The sequence below is a fragment of the Balaenoptera musculus genome, chromosome 19, assembly GCF_009873245.2.
Source record: "Balaenoptera musculus isolate JJ_BM4_2016_0621 chromosome 19, mBalMus1.pri.v3, whole genome shotgun sequence".
NCBI lineage: Eukaryota > Metazoa > Chordata > Mammalia > Artiodactyla > Balaenopteridae > Balaenoptera > Balaenoptera musculus.
Window position 1 is genome coordinate 16,099,209 of NC_045803.1, and position 17,852 is coordinate 16,117,060.

At 36.9% G+C, this 17,852-nt stretch overlaps 1 protein-coding gene across 2 annotated transcripts in view; it reads right to left on the reverse strand.

Moving 5' to 3' along the window:
• Nucleotides 1–207: 207 nt before the first annotated feature.
• The window catches only part of ZNF566 (zinc finger protein 566), a 36,788-nt gene continuing 19,143 nt past the window's right edge, over nucleotides 208–17,852 (reverse strand). The window contains exon 5 of one of the 2 annotated variants that reach the window (XM_036832942.1): nucleotides 208–2,216. In XM_036832942.1, coding sequence (XP_036688837.1) covers nucleotides 1,192–2,216 — 1,025 coding nt within the window. In that variant the 3' untranslated portion in view covers nucleotides 208–1,191. The remainder of the gene's footprint in view (nucleotides 2,217–17,852) is intronic. The other variant, XM_036832944.1, reaches the window with a different exon arrangement.

Consider the following 17,852-nt stretch of genomic DNA (forward strand, 5'->3'; position numbering starts at 1 on the left):
TGGAAAATTTCTTAATTCATTACCCTCAATGGGTCTTTCTTCAATTATCTATCCTGTCTGATGTTGAGTAAGGTCTGTAGAAACAGTTGCTTTTCAACAAATAATACTAATAATGACAACAGTGAATACAATTAACAATGACCAACATTCTGTGGGTATCTATTTATTATATGACAGGCACAATTCTAAGCACTTTGTGTCTCTTTATTTGATCTTCACACAAAATTATGAGGTAGGTATTATAATTATCCCCATTTTATAATTTCTACCAAAACATATATGTATAAAAACATAGGAAAATGCTCAGGAAGGATAAATACTAAACAGGGAGGGATATGGGTACAAGGATAGTGGTCAAAGGCCTTACTTGTAATGTTTAAACGTATTATAAGGAAAATATATGTTGAGGCATTATTTCTGCAATTAAAATAAAAGACCTGACACAAAGATATACCTAGGGAGAATGCCCGTCAGGGCACTGTGTATAATGGCAAAAATGCTGGAGGAAACTACAATGTCTATCAATAAGGATTTGATGAAATGATATTATAGCAACACAAGGAAAACACCATGAAGATAGTAAAGGATCTCTATTTACTGAGTGGTAAGTCATTACATGAACGTTTTTACAACAAGAAAGTCTAAATTTTGTAAAGAGCAAAAGGAATAAGCTATCTTCAAAAATAAAGAGGTGACTGCTCTTGGGTTTTAAAGGTATCTTAAAAATAAAGATATTTTACAAACCATGATATACACAGATGGACTTTACAGTTATATAAATTTAAATGGATTAAAAGATTAAGAATATTACAACTATAGACAAATTGGGGGGAAAATAAAATGAAAATCACAGGATTACATTTCAGCATATATTCTCTGATGTTTAAGATTAGAAAGGTGCCAGAAGTGCTGTTGTCATTCTGAGTATTTACTAGACTGAATTACCTGATGGCAAGGGAAATAGGGGCTTTTATTAAATGGCTTCCAAAACATATTCTACTCATAGGGTGTTTCTCCTACATGATTTTTCTTGGGCTGAACAAGCTGTAGTCAGCAAATAAGATGTTTCTACCTTCTTCTATTTAGAGGGATTAATATAGAGATAAATTCTCTTTTGTTAAATAGTTGATGTTAATAGTTTTTAGCTGTAAATAAAAGCATTTGCACACATTTCATATATTCTATGTTTTATCACCAGTACAAATTTTGATGTTGAATCAGCTGTGAGTCATAATTAAAGGTCTTCCCACATTCCCTATATTCATAGGGTTTCTCACTAGTATGAATTCTATGATGACTAATAAGTTGTGAACTCTGAGAATAGGCTTTCCCACATATCTTACATTCATAGGGCTTCTCACCAGTATGAATTCTCTGATGTCGAGTAAGGTCTGAACCAGAACGAAAAGCCTTTTCACATTCCTTACATTCATAGGGTTTCTCACCTGTGTGGATTCTCTGATGTTTAATAAGTTGTGAACTCTGACTAAAGGCATTGCCACATTCCTTACATTCATAGGGTTTCTCCCCTGTATGAATTCTCTGATGTTGAGTAAAGTTTGAGCCACTACTAAAGGCCTTCCCACATTCTTTACATTCATAGGGCTTTTCACCAGTGTGAATTCTCTGATGTCGAGTGAAGTTGGAGCCACTACTAAAGGCCTTTCCACATTCCTTACATTCATAGGGTTTCTCACCAGTGTGAATTCGGTGATGTCGAGTAAGGTCTGAGCCACAAATAAAGGTTTTTCCACATTCCTTACATTCAAAGGGTTTCTTGCCAGTATGAATTTTCTGATGATGACTGAGTCTTGAGGGATGTCTAAAGGCCTTTCCACATTCCTTACATTCATAGGGTTTCTCAACAGTATGAATTATCTGATGGGTGGTAAGCTGTGAGTCATGTCTAAAGGTTTTCCTATATTCCTTAGTTGCACAGTATTTCTCTTTATTACTAATGATTTGCTGTAATGTAAAGGATGGATGTTGACTAAAAGTGGGCATGCCTTCACGGGTGAATATCAGTTGACTGAAATGTCCCTCCTGAGAGCCATGTTGTTTCTCAAACTGGCCATTACATTCCCAATCATCTCTGAAACTAGAGCACTGAAGGTCATGTCTTGTAAGTCTTTCCATTATCTCCCACTGGGCTGACTCTATTTCATAAATTTCCTTCTTCAGAAATAATTTCTTGGTCTCACATCTTGACTCCAGGACTGAAAGAAAATATGAAAGCAATCACTCACATTTTTCTTGTTTGGGAGAAATAAAACTTCAATTAAAATGGGAGAATTAAACTGAAATTTTAAAAAATGGACAAGAAAAGAAGAGTGAAGAGAGATGACATAGTAAGGTGAGGACAGTAAGTAAGCCACTGGTTTCTAAACGTTGCTATAAATCAGAATTACTTACGGGAGCTTGCTAAATATACAGATGCCTTAGACTCCCTTGTTACGGGATGGCTCTAATCATACATACACACACACAAAATCTCACAGCATATGCAAACACACATATAAGAGCAGCACACAGCATGAACTGTAAAATGAGGGGAATGATCATACCACTTAATAGGGTGGTCGTCAGGATTAAATGAATATGTCTAAGGGAGAATGTCCAGGGGTTGGCAAACTAGGTACTGCAGCCCTGCAATAATTTTTATAAGTAAAGTTTTATTGGAACACAGCCACATTTATTCATTTATGTATTGTCTATGGCTGTTTTTGAGCTACAGTTGCAACAGAGACCACATTGACTGCAAGCCTAAAATATTTACTATCTGGCCTGTTGAAAAGTTTGCCAGGCCCTGGTTAGATCTGTGTTGTCCATTACAGTAGCTACTAGCATATATGTCTATTTGAATTTAACATAATTAAGATTAAATAAAAATTCAAATTCAGTTCCTCAATGGCAATATCCACATTTCTAGTGTTAGAAATAGCCAAATATAGCTAGTGTCTACCATACTGGAAATCACAAACATCAGACATTTCCACCATTGCTGAAAATTCTAGATTAAGTAACTAGACGCTTAGGTTCTCTTCAACCAATGACAGGGAAACAGAAGGTGGCAATCCAGATGGGAGAGTACCTTAAGAAAAGTCAGGTGCTGAATGAACCTAGCATGAGTGTTATATAGGGAGGATTTTCTGTGGCTCGATATGGTATATGCTTGGGGTTTGATGAAAATACTATGCCTTGGAATTCTGTGATTCTGAACTTAGGAAAAAAGAGGAGAGGACTTAACAAGTGCACAAGCACTGTAGTAGTGATGACCAACTGACAGGAAGGGCATTTGTAGGTTCAAAGAGAAGTGAAAAGAATATAATGGGAGGCAGTGTATTGCTATTGAAAGATCAGAGGTACAAGATTCAGTTGTATGAGTTTTGAACTCAAACTCAGTTAATTACAAGCTTTGTTTTCTTGGGCAAATTAGTTCATCTTTCTGAGCCCCCAACTGTCTGTCTATATGATAGGAATGATAACTAACTCTTATAATCATTGTGAGGACTGGGAATACTACATGAAAAAATACTTGGTATTAAATAATTATTTAGTATTTGGGAGATAATATTATGGAAGAATTTCCATATAAAAATAGGGATGTTAGGCAAGTGAAGTGTTTTGAAGACCACACTATGGACCCAGAGGAAAAACCTCAAGCCAAAAAAGTGAAGATCATTCTAGTACCATCTTATTCATCTTCCTCTCATATAATTATTTAGCAAATACTGTTTAATATTGCTCCTAAATATATCCTGACACTCTTCCCTTTATATTCAAGATAATATCTAATATGAAATATCTCTCCCTCGGAATACTGGAATAGCCTCCAACCTAGTTTCTCCACTTGAGGTTTGTAGTCTTGAATCCATGTCACTAGAATGGCATTAGCCTGCCAATGCTCCGCTTAAAATCCTTTGGTGGTTTCCTATACGATATTGCTCTTACAATAAAAGCCAAACTCCTGAATGTGGTCTACAAAACTCTGAATGATCTGGTTCCTGCCTACCTTTCAACCAAATCTCACACTATGCTCCATTTTGGTTTCTAAGCTCCATCCACATTGGTCCTATTTTATAGTTCTTCAAATGCTCCTAACTATTAGTCCCTGTTTAGACCTTTCTAGGTACTTTTCCTTATGTATAGAAGGTATTTTCTTTTACTCTTGGCCTTGGTAACTATTACTTATTTTCCAAATCTCTACATAAACGTCATACTTTTTGAGGTCTTCTCTGATCCTATGACCAAATTACACCCTCCTTGTAATTATATTTTTAGCACTCTGTTCTCTTCCTTAACAGGATTTTCATAATTTGTAATTACATACTTATTTAGGTTCATTTACTATCTTTTCCTTCGATAGGTCTTAAGTTCTGTGAAGGCAAGGAAAATGTCTATTGTCTTCATCAATGTGTATCCAACTCTGAGCATGGTACATGGTACATATTGGAAGATCAACAAATATTTACTTACTGACTCAATTAGAAAGTATTTAAATATATGAAAAATGTCTAAAAATTTCCTCTAGGGAAAAAGGACAGGGACTTCCCTGGTGGCGCAGTGGTTAAGAATCCACCTGCCAATGCAGGGGACACAGGTTCAATCCCTGGTCCGGGAAGATCCCACATGCCGCAGAGCAACTAAGCCCATGTGCCACAACTACTGAGCCTGCGCTCTAGAGCCCGTGAGCCACAGCTACTGAGCTCGCGTGCCACAACTACTGAAGCTCGTGCATCGAGAGCCTGTGCTCCGCAACAACAGAAGCCACTGCAATGAAAAGCCTGCACACCGCAATGAAGAGCAGTCCCTGCTCGCTGCAACTAGAGAAAGACTGCACACAGCAATGAAGACCCAACGCGGCCAAAAAAATTAATTAATTAAAAAAAAAAGGACACACTTTTTGCAAATATGGTACATTGGATATATGCATTTATTATTGCTCTTTCATGAAGTGCCACTAAAGACAGTAATGAGATTCAACAAAAGAAGAAACTCCATGAGGACAATGAGAGTGGGGGAAAAAAAGGGCATCAACAAAAATTTGGAAACTAGAGAATAGATGGAATAGTAATAAATGATGTATTAACCTTGAGCCTTGAAACCTAAGTCACAGATTAGTCTTATTGTAGAATACCAGATATTTTCAAGAATGCAATCACCAGATACCCTTGAAACTAGGGTGCATAAGGGTTGCAAAAAGGATAATTAACTGAAAATCTGTAAGAAACAGACAGACTGCAGATTCTCAGACCTACTCCATATAGCAGGCTGATTCCACAGTCCACTATACCCAAAAGCTCTCAAGAATCAGGCAGCCATGCTTATATTATTAATTCCAGAAAGAAAGTAGAGGAACCCATTCTGGAGAAAATCAGCCCAAGAGAAAAGACCCGATAGGTGGTGTCAGCCAATGAACTGTTCTAGGCAGATCACTCTACAGTGACTACCACCAATAAATCTACAAATCCTGTCACAAATAAGCTCAAATCAGCTTTTTAATGCCACAGTTTTATATGAGCAAATAGCTTTGAGTCACTAGCTATTTCAGGAAAACATTAAATATAAGAGCTTAAGGGACTTCTCTGGTGGCGCAGTGGTTAAGAATCTGCCTGCCAATGCAGGGGACACGTGTTCGAGCCCTGGTCCGGAAAGATCCCCCATGCCACGGAGCAACTAAGCCCATGCACCACAACTACTGAGCCTGCGCTCTAGAGCCCATGAGCCACACTACTGAGCCTGCGTGCCACAACTACTGAAGCCCACGTGCCTAGAGCCCATGCTCGGCAACAAGAGAAGCCACCACAATGAGAAGCCTGCGCACCACAACGAAGAGTAGCCCCCGCTCGCCACAACTAGAAAAAGTCAGCACGCAGCAATGAAGACCCAACACAGCCAAAAATAAATAAATTAATTAATTAAAAACAAAACCAAAAAAAAATAAGAGCTTAAAATACACAAAGAGAAACAGGAGAGACAATGGAGGAAAAAAACCCAAAATTCAAAAGAAGAATGCTTCTAAAAAAAAAAAAAAAAGAAAAGAATGCTTCTAAAAACAATATTATATAGCAATTCCATAAGAGAATGATGTCCGAAAAAGAAATACTGAAAAAAATTTTTTAAATAAAAATACAAAGATGAGAACTTAATAAAACATCACAGAAAGTACAACATAAAAAGAGAGATGGAAACTAGAAAAAAAAAAAAAAAGAGCAGATACAAACTACTATATATAAAATAGATAAACAACAAGGTCCTACTGTATAGCACAGAGAACTATATGAAAAAATAATATGTATATATACATGTATAACTGAATCACTTCACTGTACACCAGAAACTAACACAACATTGTAAATCAACTATACTTCAATTTAAAAAAGAGAAAAAGAAATTCTAGAGACAGCACAAAAAATTTAAGATCTGAATTACAAGTGTTCAATCATTCAAAAAATTTAATGAGCTCTTACTATGTGTCAGACATGGTGCCAAGCACTGGACATAAAAAATGATCAATCAACATTTGAAACATAGAGAACAGAGAAAAAGAGAAAACAATGCAGAACAAATGATCAACAAAATAACAGAAGAAAATTTCAGAGATTTTTAGTTTCTGGAATAAGTGAGTGCCCTGGTACAAGAAAGAATAAAATCAACATCATGATACCTCAACACGAAATATTAGAACATCATAAATAAATAACAAATGCTAAAAGCTTCCAAAGAGATTAAACAGGTCACTTAAAAGAATTAAGAACCTGAATGGGTTTTGGACTTCTCCACAACACTAGATAATAGAAGATTTTAGAAATCCTTGGAGCAATGCCTTTAAAAAGTTGAAGTCAGTTTTTCAACCTAAAATGACATCTCCAGTCAAATTATCAATCAAGTTATGAGAGTGAAATGAAAACATTTTTATTCATGAAAGGATTCACAAAATATACTTTCTATTTACTTCTTTTGCATCCTTCCCTTGGTTGCTTTTGAAAGATGTGCTTCAGAATAATAAGAAAACAAATCAAGAAAGAGGAAGGCAAGAGATCCAACAGTCTAGATATACAAAAGTATCCAAGGCATGCAAATACAGAAGAGAATCAAAACGAATTCAAAGGGGAGGAGTTAAGGGAATCAAAGGGATGATCCTAAGGGAATCCACTGGATGATAATAAAGGAAAATTCTAAAATAAAGCTATGTTACAATCACACCTGGGGAGGAAGAACAGAGGGTTAGAGGAGGGATATCTCAGTTAAAAAACAAACCACAGAACTGGAGAAAATATTTGCAAATGAAGCAACTGACAAGGGATTAATCTCCAAAATACACAAACAGCTCATACAGCTCAATATCAAAAAAACAAACAACCCAATCAAAAAAATGGGTGGAAGATCTAAATAGACATTTCTCCAAAGACGACATACAGATGGGCAAAAAACACATGAAAAGACGCTCAATATCACTAATTATTAGAGAAATGCAAATCAAAACTATAATGAGGTATCACCTCACACTGATCAGAATGGCCATCATCAAAAAATCTACAAAGAGTAAATGCTGGAGAGGGTGTGGAGAAAAAGGAACCCCCCTACACTGTTGGTGGGAATGTAAATTGGTACAGCCACTATGGAGAACAGTATGGAGGTCCCTTAAAAAACTAAAAATAGAGCTGCCATATGACCCAGCAATCCCACTCCTGGGCATATATCCGGAGAAAACCATAATTCAAAAGGATGCATGCACCCAATGTTCATTGCAGCACTATGTACAATAGCCAGGACATGGCAGCAACCTAAATATCCATCAACAGAGGAATGGATAAAGGAGATGTGGTACACATATACAATGGAATATTACTCCGCCATAAAAAGAAACGAAATAATGCCATTTGCAGTGACATGGATGGACCTAGAGATTGTCATATAGAGTAAAGTAAGTCAGAAAGAGAAAGACAAATATCGTATAATATCACTTATAGGTGGAATCTAGAAAAATGGTACAGATGAACTTATTTGCAAAGCACAGAGTCACAGACGTAAAAAACAAACTTATTGTTACCAAGGGGGGAAGGGGGGGTGGGATGAATTGGGAGATTGGGACTGACATATATTCACTACTACATATAAAACAGACAACTAGTGAGAACATACTGTATAGCACAGGGAACTCTACTCAGTGCTCTGTGGTGACCTAAATGGGAAGGAAATCTAAAAAAGAGTGGATAGGGGACTTCCCTGGCAGTCCAGTGGTTAAGACTCTGCCTTCCAATGGAGGGGATGCAGGTTCTATAGGGAAGCTAAGATCCCACATGCCTCAGGGCCAAAAAACCAAAACAAAACAGAAGCAACACTGTAACAAATTCAATAAAGGTGTTAAAAATGGTCCACGTGAAAAAAAAAATCTTTAAAAATAAAAAATAAAAAAATTTAAAAAATAAAAGAGTGGATATATGTATAACTGATTCACTTTCCTGTACAATAGAAATACAACATTGTAAAGCCGTTATACTCCAATAAAAATTAAAAACAAAAAAAATAAAGGACACACCAGGCTAGTATACAAAAACAAAAACAACAAAACAAAATACCCCACAGTTACCTGATGTGTCTGAAAAGAGATTAGTGACAGATAAACAGAAAACTAAGCAAACTCTCAATTAAGACAAGGTTTAACTCCATGGTAAAGAAAAGTTGTACAAGGAGTGAAATGTGACTACAGAGCTCAGCAACAAAAAACATTTACATAGTCAGTGAGTGAACTGAACAACAATTTAATTAAAATTGTGATATAGTATATATGGAGGATTATATATACTATATACAGTATATATGGAGGATGAGGAAAGAGGATATGAAGTAAGCTAAATCTTCAAATTCCACAGTGAAAAGTGAATCATCACTATAACTAGAATTAACTCTTGAAAAAAAATTCTCAGAAGAGAAAAGATAGAAATGGTGACCCCCCCCCCCCAAAATATGACAGGGTCATGGGGAAGGAAAATTATATAGGAAATAAAATAAATGTAAAATATGAGTTCCAGAGGGAGAATACGGTGATGATGCAAAACCAACAATAAGACAAATTCCCAGAGTCAAAGAAAACTCTTAGTAATCAGATGGTTCCTTTCTGTGCTGAGCAGAATTTATGAGGAAAGACTTTTTGTTTTTGTTCTTTTAAATTTATTTATTTATTTATTTGGATGTGTCGGGTCTTAGCTGCGGCAGGCAGACTCCTTAGTTGTGGCTCGTGGGCACCTTAGTTGCAGCTCACCAGCTTCTTAGTTGTGACACATGGGCTCCTTAGTTGCAGCTCATAGGCTCCTTAATTGTGGCTCGCCAGCTCCTCATTTGTAGCATGCGAACTCTTAGTTGCGGCATGCATATGGGATCTAGTTCCTGGACCAGCGATCGAACCCGGGCCCCCTGCATTGGGAGCGCAGAGTCTTAACCACTGTGCCACCAGGCAAGTCCCAAGGAAAGAGTTTTAACTAGATATACCTTGGTAGAATTTCTGAGGTTCAAAGAAAAAGATAACTCTATATAAGTAGAAACCCAATGAATCAAGTTGTATCCTATTCACATGTTTGTGTTTGGTGTTGCCCCAATAGTTCTCTAAAGTTTTGAATTAGTTACCAGTGTTGACATATCAGGAGATTTAATACAGAAATCTGGATTTCTGCCTTTCCTTGAAGGACCAGATTATGCGGCAGCACTAGGCCTGTATTCTCATGACAGCTGTCTCCTAGGCTTAACAAGTGCTTACTCCTTTGAGACAGGGTACAGACTCTCTCTCATTACCCACTGTCCCCACTATTTCCTAGCCCCACATGGATGCTCAGGCCAGAGTTTCAGTTGCCATGTACATTTGCAATATTGCCTTTTTAAATTTTACTTTCATTTCTGAAGAGTTTTTGCAGGCTATGGAATTCTGGGTTGACAGTCCTTTAGCAAATAAAATATTGTTCCACTTTTTGCTGACCTCCATGGTTTATGAAGATAAATCTAGTCATTCAAATCTTTGTTTCCCTACAAGTAACACATTATTTTTCTATGGTTCTTTCATTTACTATGGTCCTTTTGGGACTTCAGTGACATAAATATGAAACCTTTGTTGTTGTCCCACATGTCCCTGAGTCACTCTTTTTAAGTTTTCAATCTTTTTTCTGTTACTCATATTGGCTAATTTCTCTTGATCTACCTTCTAGTTCACTAATTTCCCTCTGTTCTCTCCATTCTCCTATTGAGCCTATCCAGTGAGTTTAAAAATTTTTGGCCATTGTATTTTTCAGTTCTAAAATTTCCATTTGTTTCTTTTTACATTTTCGTTAAATTATATATATATATTTTTTGCTATTGAGTTGTATGGGTTCTGTGTGTGTGTGTGTGTGTGTGTGTGTGTGTATAAAACGGATATTAACTCCTTATTAGATATATGATTTGCAAATATTTTCTCTCATTCAGTAGGCTGCCTTTTTCACTTATGGTTTCCTTTTCTGTGCAGATTTTTAGTTGGATGTCATCCCATTTGTTAATTTTTGCTTTTGTTGCCTTTGCTTTGGTGTCATATCCAAAAAAATACAAGACTAATGTCAAGGAGCTTACCCTCTGTGTTTTCTTCTAGGAGTTTTATGGTTTCAGGTCTTGTATTCAAGTCTTTAATCCATACTGAGTTGATTTTGTGTAAGGTCAGACAGTGGTCCAGTATTTCCAACACCACTTATTGAAGAGACTGTCCTTTTCCCATTGTATATTCTTGGCTTTTTCATTTTAACTGACCATATATATGTGGGTTTATTTCTTGGCTCTCTTTTCTTCCATTGATCTATGTGTTTGTTTTTATGCCAATACCATACTATTTTTACTACAGCTTTGTAATCTAGTTTGAAATCAAGAGGCATGATGCCTCCAGCTTTGTTCTTCTTTCTCAAGATTACTTTGACAATTTAGGGTCTTCTGTAGGTTTCATACAAATTTTAGAATTGTTTGTTCTATTTCTCTGAAAGATGCCTTGGAATTTTGATAGGGAGTGCACTGAATCTGTAGACTACTTTGGGTTGTATGAACATTTTAACAATATTAATTCTTCCAATCCATGAAAATGGAATAGCTTTCCATTTATTTGTGACTTCTTCAATTTCTTTTATCAGTGTCTTATAGTTTTCAATGTACAGGTCTTTTCACCTCCTTAGTTAAATTTATTTCTAGGTATTTTATTCTTTTTTTTTTTTTGATGCACTTGTAAATGAGATTTTTTTCTTAACTTCTCTTTCTGAGTGTTCATTACTAGTCTATAGACATGCAACTGATTTTTGTATGTGGATTTTGTATCCTGCAACTTTACTGAATTCATTTATTAATTCTAACAGTTTTTCTAAAAACAGAATTACCATATGATCCAGCAATCCCGCTCCTGAGCATTTGGATTAGACAAAACTCTAATCCAAAATGATACATGCACCTCTGTGTTCACAGCAGCACTATTCACAACAGCCAAGACATGGAAACAATCTAAATTTCCATCGACAGAGGAACAGATACAGAAGATGTGGTAAATATATACAATGGAATACTACTCAGCCATAAAAAAGAATGAAATAATGCCATTTGCAGCAACATAGGTGCCACTAGAGATTATCATACTAAGCGAAATCAGAAAAGGAAAGACAAATACCACATGATATCACTTATATGTGGAATCTAAAATATGACACAAATAAACCTATCTATGAAACAGAAACACACTCACGGACATAGAGAACAGACTTGTGGTTGCCAAGGGGGAGAGGATTTGGGAAGGGATGGAGTGGGAGGTTGGGGTTAGCAGATGTAACCTATTGTATATGGAATGGATAAACAACAAGGTCCTGCTGTATAGCACAGAGAACTATATTCAGTATCCTATGATAAACCATAATGGAAAAGAGTAGTAAAAAAATGTATATATAGGACTTCCCTGGTTGCACAGTGGTTAAGAATCTACCTGCCAATGCAGGGGACACGGGTTCGAGCCCTGGTCCGGGAAGATCCTACGTGCCGCGGAGCAACTAAGCCCGTGCGCCACAACTACTGAGCCTGCGCTCTAGAGCCCGCAAGCCACAACTGCTGAGCCCGCGTGCCACAACTACTGAAGCCCATGTGCCTAGAGCCTGTGCTCCACAACGAGAAGCCACTGCAATGAGAAGCCCACACACCGCAACGAAGAGTAACCCCCACTCGCCGCAATTAGAGAAAGCCCGCGCACAGCAATGAAGACCCAACGCAGCCAAACAAAATAAATAAAATATTAAAAAAAGAAAACATTAAGAATAGTGCTTTAAAAAAATGTATATATGTATAACTGAACCACTTTGCTGTACAGCAGAAATTAACACATTGTAAATCAACTATACTTCAATAAAAATAAATAAATAATTCTAATTTTTTTTTAGTGGAGTCTTTGGGATTTTCTATATATAATATCATGTTATCTGCAAATAGTGACAGTTTTACTTCTTCCTTTCTGATTTGGATGACTTATATTTCTTTTTCTTCCGTAGTTGCTCTGGCTTAGACTTCCGGTACTATGTTGAATAAAAGTGGTGAGAGTGGGGATCCGTGTCTCGTTCCTGATCTTAAAGGAAAAGCTTTCAATTTTTTACCACTGAGTATGATGTTAGCTGTGGGCTTGTCACAAATGGCCTTTAGTATGTTGAGATATGTTCCCCCTTTGTTCAGAGTTTTTATCATGAATGGATGTTGACAAAAAACAACATAAATGAAATTTTACTTAATGTAATTTTAAAATTTATATGAAAGACCAAAAAGACAAGTATAACCAAATACTTCTGAAGAAAAAGGTGGAGGGACCTGTCCCATCAGAGATCAGGACTTTTGATAAAAGCAAGAGTAATTAGGACAGGTATAGATAAAAAGGCCAATACAATAAGAGTGACCTATGTATACATGGAGTTTTAATATGTGACTGTGGATCAGTGGAAAACAAATGGACTCTTCATTCAGTGGGGCAAAAATAATTTGTTTTCTCTACGGGGAAAAAATTATAACTGATCTCATACCATTTGTGAAAATCAACTCCAGTTACATTAACAGGGCTTTAATAAGAAAGTAAAACCATAAACATTCTTGGAAGAAAAAACAGGAGAAAATGGGGCTAGGAAAAGGTTTCTTATGACCCCAAAGGTGTGAAGCCTATGAAGGAAAAAAGTAGAATTTTTTAATAAACTTATATAATTATAATTATGTATAATTATATAAAATTATATAATTATATATAATTTAACTATTAAATATATAATGTAACCATAATAACACAAAGAATTACTGTTCATCAAAAGATCATAAAGAAAATGAATAAATAAGCTACAACAGGAAAAGATGTCTATAAAACATGCTACTGACCAAAAATTAGTACCTAGAAAATATATAAGGAATTCCTATAAATTTTAGGAAAAAGACAAATAGTCTAATAAAAAAATGATCAAAATGGCATTATAGGGACTTCTGTGGTGGTCCAGTCGTAGAGAATCCATCTTACAGTGCAGGGGACGTGGGTTTGACCCCTGGTTGGGGAACTGGGACCCCACATGCCACGGGGCAGCTGGGCCCACACGCCACAACTGCTGAGCTCACGTGCCACAAATGCTGAGCTCGTGTGCCACAACTGCAGAGCCCATGCGCCCTGGAGCCTGCATGCTACAACTAGAGAGGAGAGGGCCTGCACACCACAACTGGAGAAAGGCATGCGTGCCACAGTGAGGAGCCTGTGCACCACAGTGGAGGATCCTGAATGCCTCAACGAGGATCTGGTGTGCCGCACCTAAGACCCGACACAGCCAAAAATAAATAATAAATAAATCTTAAAAAAAAAAGTGCAGATTATCAAATCAGATGAAGTGGAGCATAGCTGCACTGCAGCTACTGCAATTAAGAGAAGGGAGGGATAGCAGTTTAAAAAAAAAATGGCATTACACAGAAGAAACACTATTGGCCAAACATGTGGAAAGATAATCATCTTCAACAGTAACCAGGAAAACTCAATTTAAAACAATGAAATAAGACTTTTTTTCTGGCTGCATTGGGTCTTCATTGCTGTGTGGGGCAAGCGGGGACTACTCTTCATTGCGGTACATGGGCTTCTCATTGCGGTGGCTTTTCTTGTTGCGGAGCACGAGCTCTAGGTGCGTGGACCTTAGTAGTTATGGCATGTGGGCTCTAGAGCACAGGCTCAGTAGTTGTGGTGCATGGTCTTAGTTGCTCTGCGGCACGTGGGATGTTCCCGGACCAGGGCTCGAACCCGTGTCCCCTGCATTGGCAGGCAGATTCTATTCTATTCTATTCTATTCTATTCTATTCTATTCTATTCTATTTATTTATTTATGGCTACGTTGTGCCTTCATTGCTGTGCACGGGCTTCTCATTGTGGTGGCTTCTCTTGTTGCAGAGCATGGGCTCTAGGTGTGCGGGCTTCAGCAGTTGTGGCACACAGACTCAGTAGTTGTGGCACATGGGCTTAGTTGCTCCGCGGCATGTGGGATCTTCCCAGACCAGGGATCGAACCTGTGTCCCCTGCATTGGCAGGCGGATTCTTAACCACTGTGCTACCAGGGAAGTCCCAGCAGGCGGATGCTTTTTGTCTTACATCTTTATTGGAGTATAACTGCTTTACAATGGTGTGTTAGTTTCTGCTGTATAACAAAGTGAATCAGCTCTACATATACACATATCCCCATAGCCCCTCCCTCTTGCGTCTCCCTCCCACCCTCCCTATCCCACCCCTCTAGGTGGTCACAGAGCACCGAGCTGATCTCCCTGTGCTATGCGGCTGTGGCAGGCAGATTCTTAACCACTGTGCCACCAGGGAAGCCCCAAAATGAGATTTTATACTCACCAATCAGATTGTTAAAAAATGAAAAAAATCTTACAATATCAATTACAGGGAAAGATGGTGATACAGACACTTGGAAAACAGTTTGGTATTACCTGGTAAAGCTGAATAAGAAAGTATGCCTATTTAAAGTCAACTGGGCCACACAGCCTGTCTGGTGTGTTTTAATGTCCACTAAATTCTCAGACAAAGCCCCAGAAGCCTTTACCCTCTTTTGTGGCTATATGTCTATACAAGCTAAGTGGAATGGAGACTTGAAGTGACTATCTGGAGATATCAGGATCCAACAGGTTAACTGATTTTTTAAAGCAAATTTTTAAAAGTTTAATAAAAATCACTCTTTAAAGGTGGGGGGAAAAAAAATGTATGCCAAGACCCAGCAATTATATTCCTAGGTGTATTTCCTAGTAAATCTCTTGTATATGCAAATCTAGAGATTTATATGTTATTCTCTTATAATTTTATGTTAATTGTTACATATATCCTATTGTGCATGTACTATATTTTATAAATAACTATACTAATTAAAAAAAAAAAAAACTTAGTGGATAAGCTGAAGAGCCAAAAGGTCATACATAACTGAAGAATATATTAGTGAATCAATACAAATCGAGGCAAGGAATTCTATGTAAAGGCAGTATAAATGGAAAAAGAGATGAAGAGTTTAAGCCATTGGAGGTGATCCAGATGTTCTAATGTCTGTTTAATAGGAGCTTAAGAGAGAAAAGAGGAAATGGTAGCATGGTAATGTTTGAAGAGATGACTGGCAAGGATTTCCTATCACAAGAAAAAGATATAACTCCTCAGATTTAAAAATACAACCAGAAGCAAAATATGGCGGAATAAAGGTAACCACACCTGAATATTACAGTAAAAATTTAGCCCCTTAGAAGAAAAGTTTATAAAGGAACAACAATCATACGTTGAGAAGAAAACATTGGAGAATATCTTTATGGTCTTATGGTAAGCAAAGGTTTCTTAAACAGGACAAAAAGTACAGATGGCATGATCTGTTTATATAAGATTCAAAAATAGGCCAAGGAAGAATTTCTTACATAAGTCCTAATAAGTGTGAAGCACAAAAGGAAAGATTGATAAATTTGACCAAAATGAAGAACTTCTGTTCACAAAAAGAAACCATAAAGAGAGCTAAAGGACAATTCAGAGTGGAAGAAGATATCAGCAATTTTTAGAACATGGAATATACTCATAAGCAAAATATATAAAGAACTCTTACACATCATTAAGAAAAATACAGGCAATACAACAGAAAAACAGGTAAAAAAGACGAACAGGCAATTGACTAAAGAATTTCAAAAGACGATAATGATATGAAAATGTGTTCAAGCTCATCAGTAAAAAGGGAAATGCAAATTAAAACCACACTGAAGGGGCTTCCCTGGTGGTGCAGTGGTTGAGAGTCTGCCTGCCAGTGCAGGCGACACAGGTTCGAGCCCTGGTCTGGGAAGATCCCACATGCCGCGGAGCGGCTGGGCCCGTGGGCTACAATTACTGAGCCTGCACGTCTGGAGCCTGCGCTCCGCAACAAGAGGCCGTGATAGTGAGAGGCCCGCGCATCGCGATGAAGAGTGGCCCCCGCTTGCCGCAACTGGAGAAAGCCCTCGCACAGAAACGAAGACCCAACATAAATAAATAAATAAAAATAAAACCACACTGAAGTATCACTATATGCTCAGCAATTGGTAAAAATCTAAGTTTGACAATACCATACATTAGGAAGCATGTGCAACAATGGGAGCTCCTATATACTGCTGGTGGGATTGTAAACTAGTATACGCATTAAAGAAAAGTTGAAAAATGGACAGCTAAAGATATGATGTCTTATGATCCATTCATTTCTATCCTATTCAAATAACATAGAAAATGTTCATAGTAGTGATTTATAACTGTCAAAAACTGGAAACAACCTAACTGCCTATGAAAAGTAGAACTGAAAAATAAACTGTGGTATATTCATGTAATCGAATGAATCAACTCTGACTATAAAAAACTGGGTGGCTCTCTTAGGTGGTAAAAGTATAAAGGGACACAAAGATACTATGGACAAAGAGAGATCTGTCCTGATAGTGTTGTAGTTCTTGACCTGGGTGATGGTTCCATGAGAATTCATTCTATAACTGTTTGAATATCTACCTATAGTTTGTTACTTTTCTGTACTTGAGATAATTTCCAATAAAAAGAATTAAAATATATTAAACTGTCTCCTGGGCCTGTCTATCTCTGCAGGTACAAGTGGATAGATGGATAAAAGAAATAGAAAAAGAGGCCCTGAAATACGAACTGACATAAATCAGAACTTATAACTGAACAGGCAGATAAAACAATGATGATATAAGCAGCTGTTCAGTAAATGGTGCTAAAATAAGGTATGCGGGCATGGGAGGGGGGATTGATTTGGACTCTCAATTTACAGCTTATTGTAAAAGAACTTTAAAATGGATTTAAATGCTATTGAAAATAGTAGAAAAATGTTTTAAAAAGAACAAAATATCTATGAAGTTTGTAGAAGTCAGTTAATTTTCTAAAATTAGAAATTGTAATAACCACAAAAGAGCTGACTACAGACACATTAAAGCATACACTTAAAGATGCCAATCCAAATTAAAATTTAAAAAGTAAAAAGCACCCTGTGCAAATGGGTATATAATGTTTTTATTTCATAAAGTCCATAAAAATTGACTGAAAAAAATTAGGACAGTAATAGATAAAAAGTGTAAAATATAGTAGCAAACAAGTTAAAAACAGTAGCACCATTAAGGTGCAAATGTTCACTCTCACTAGTACTCAGTAGAATGACACTAAAACAATCCAGTGTACCAAGAAATCAGTGTAAAAGTTATTAGGGATGATAAAGCATTAAAGTTATATAAGGGAGAAAATTCCCATATTTTTTAGAATTACATATTGAGGTTATACAAGGGTGAAATGACATGAAGTCTTGGATTTGAAAATA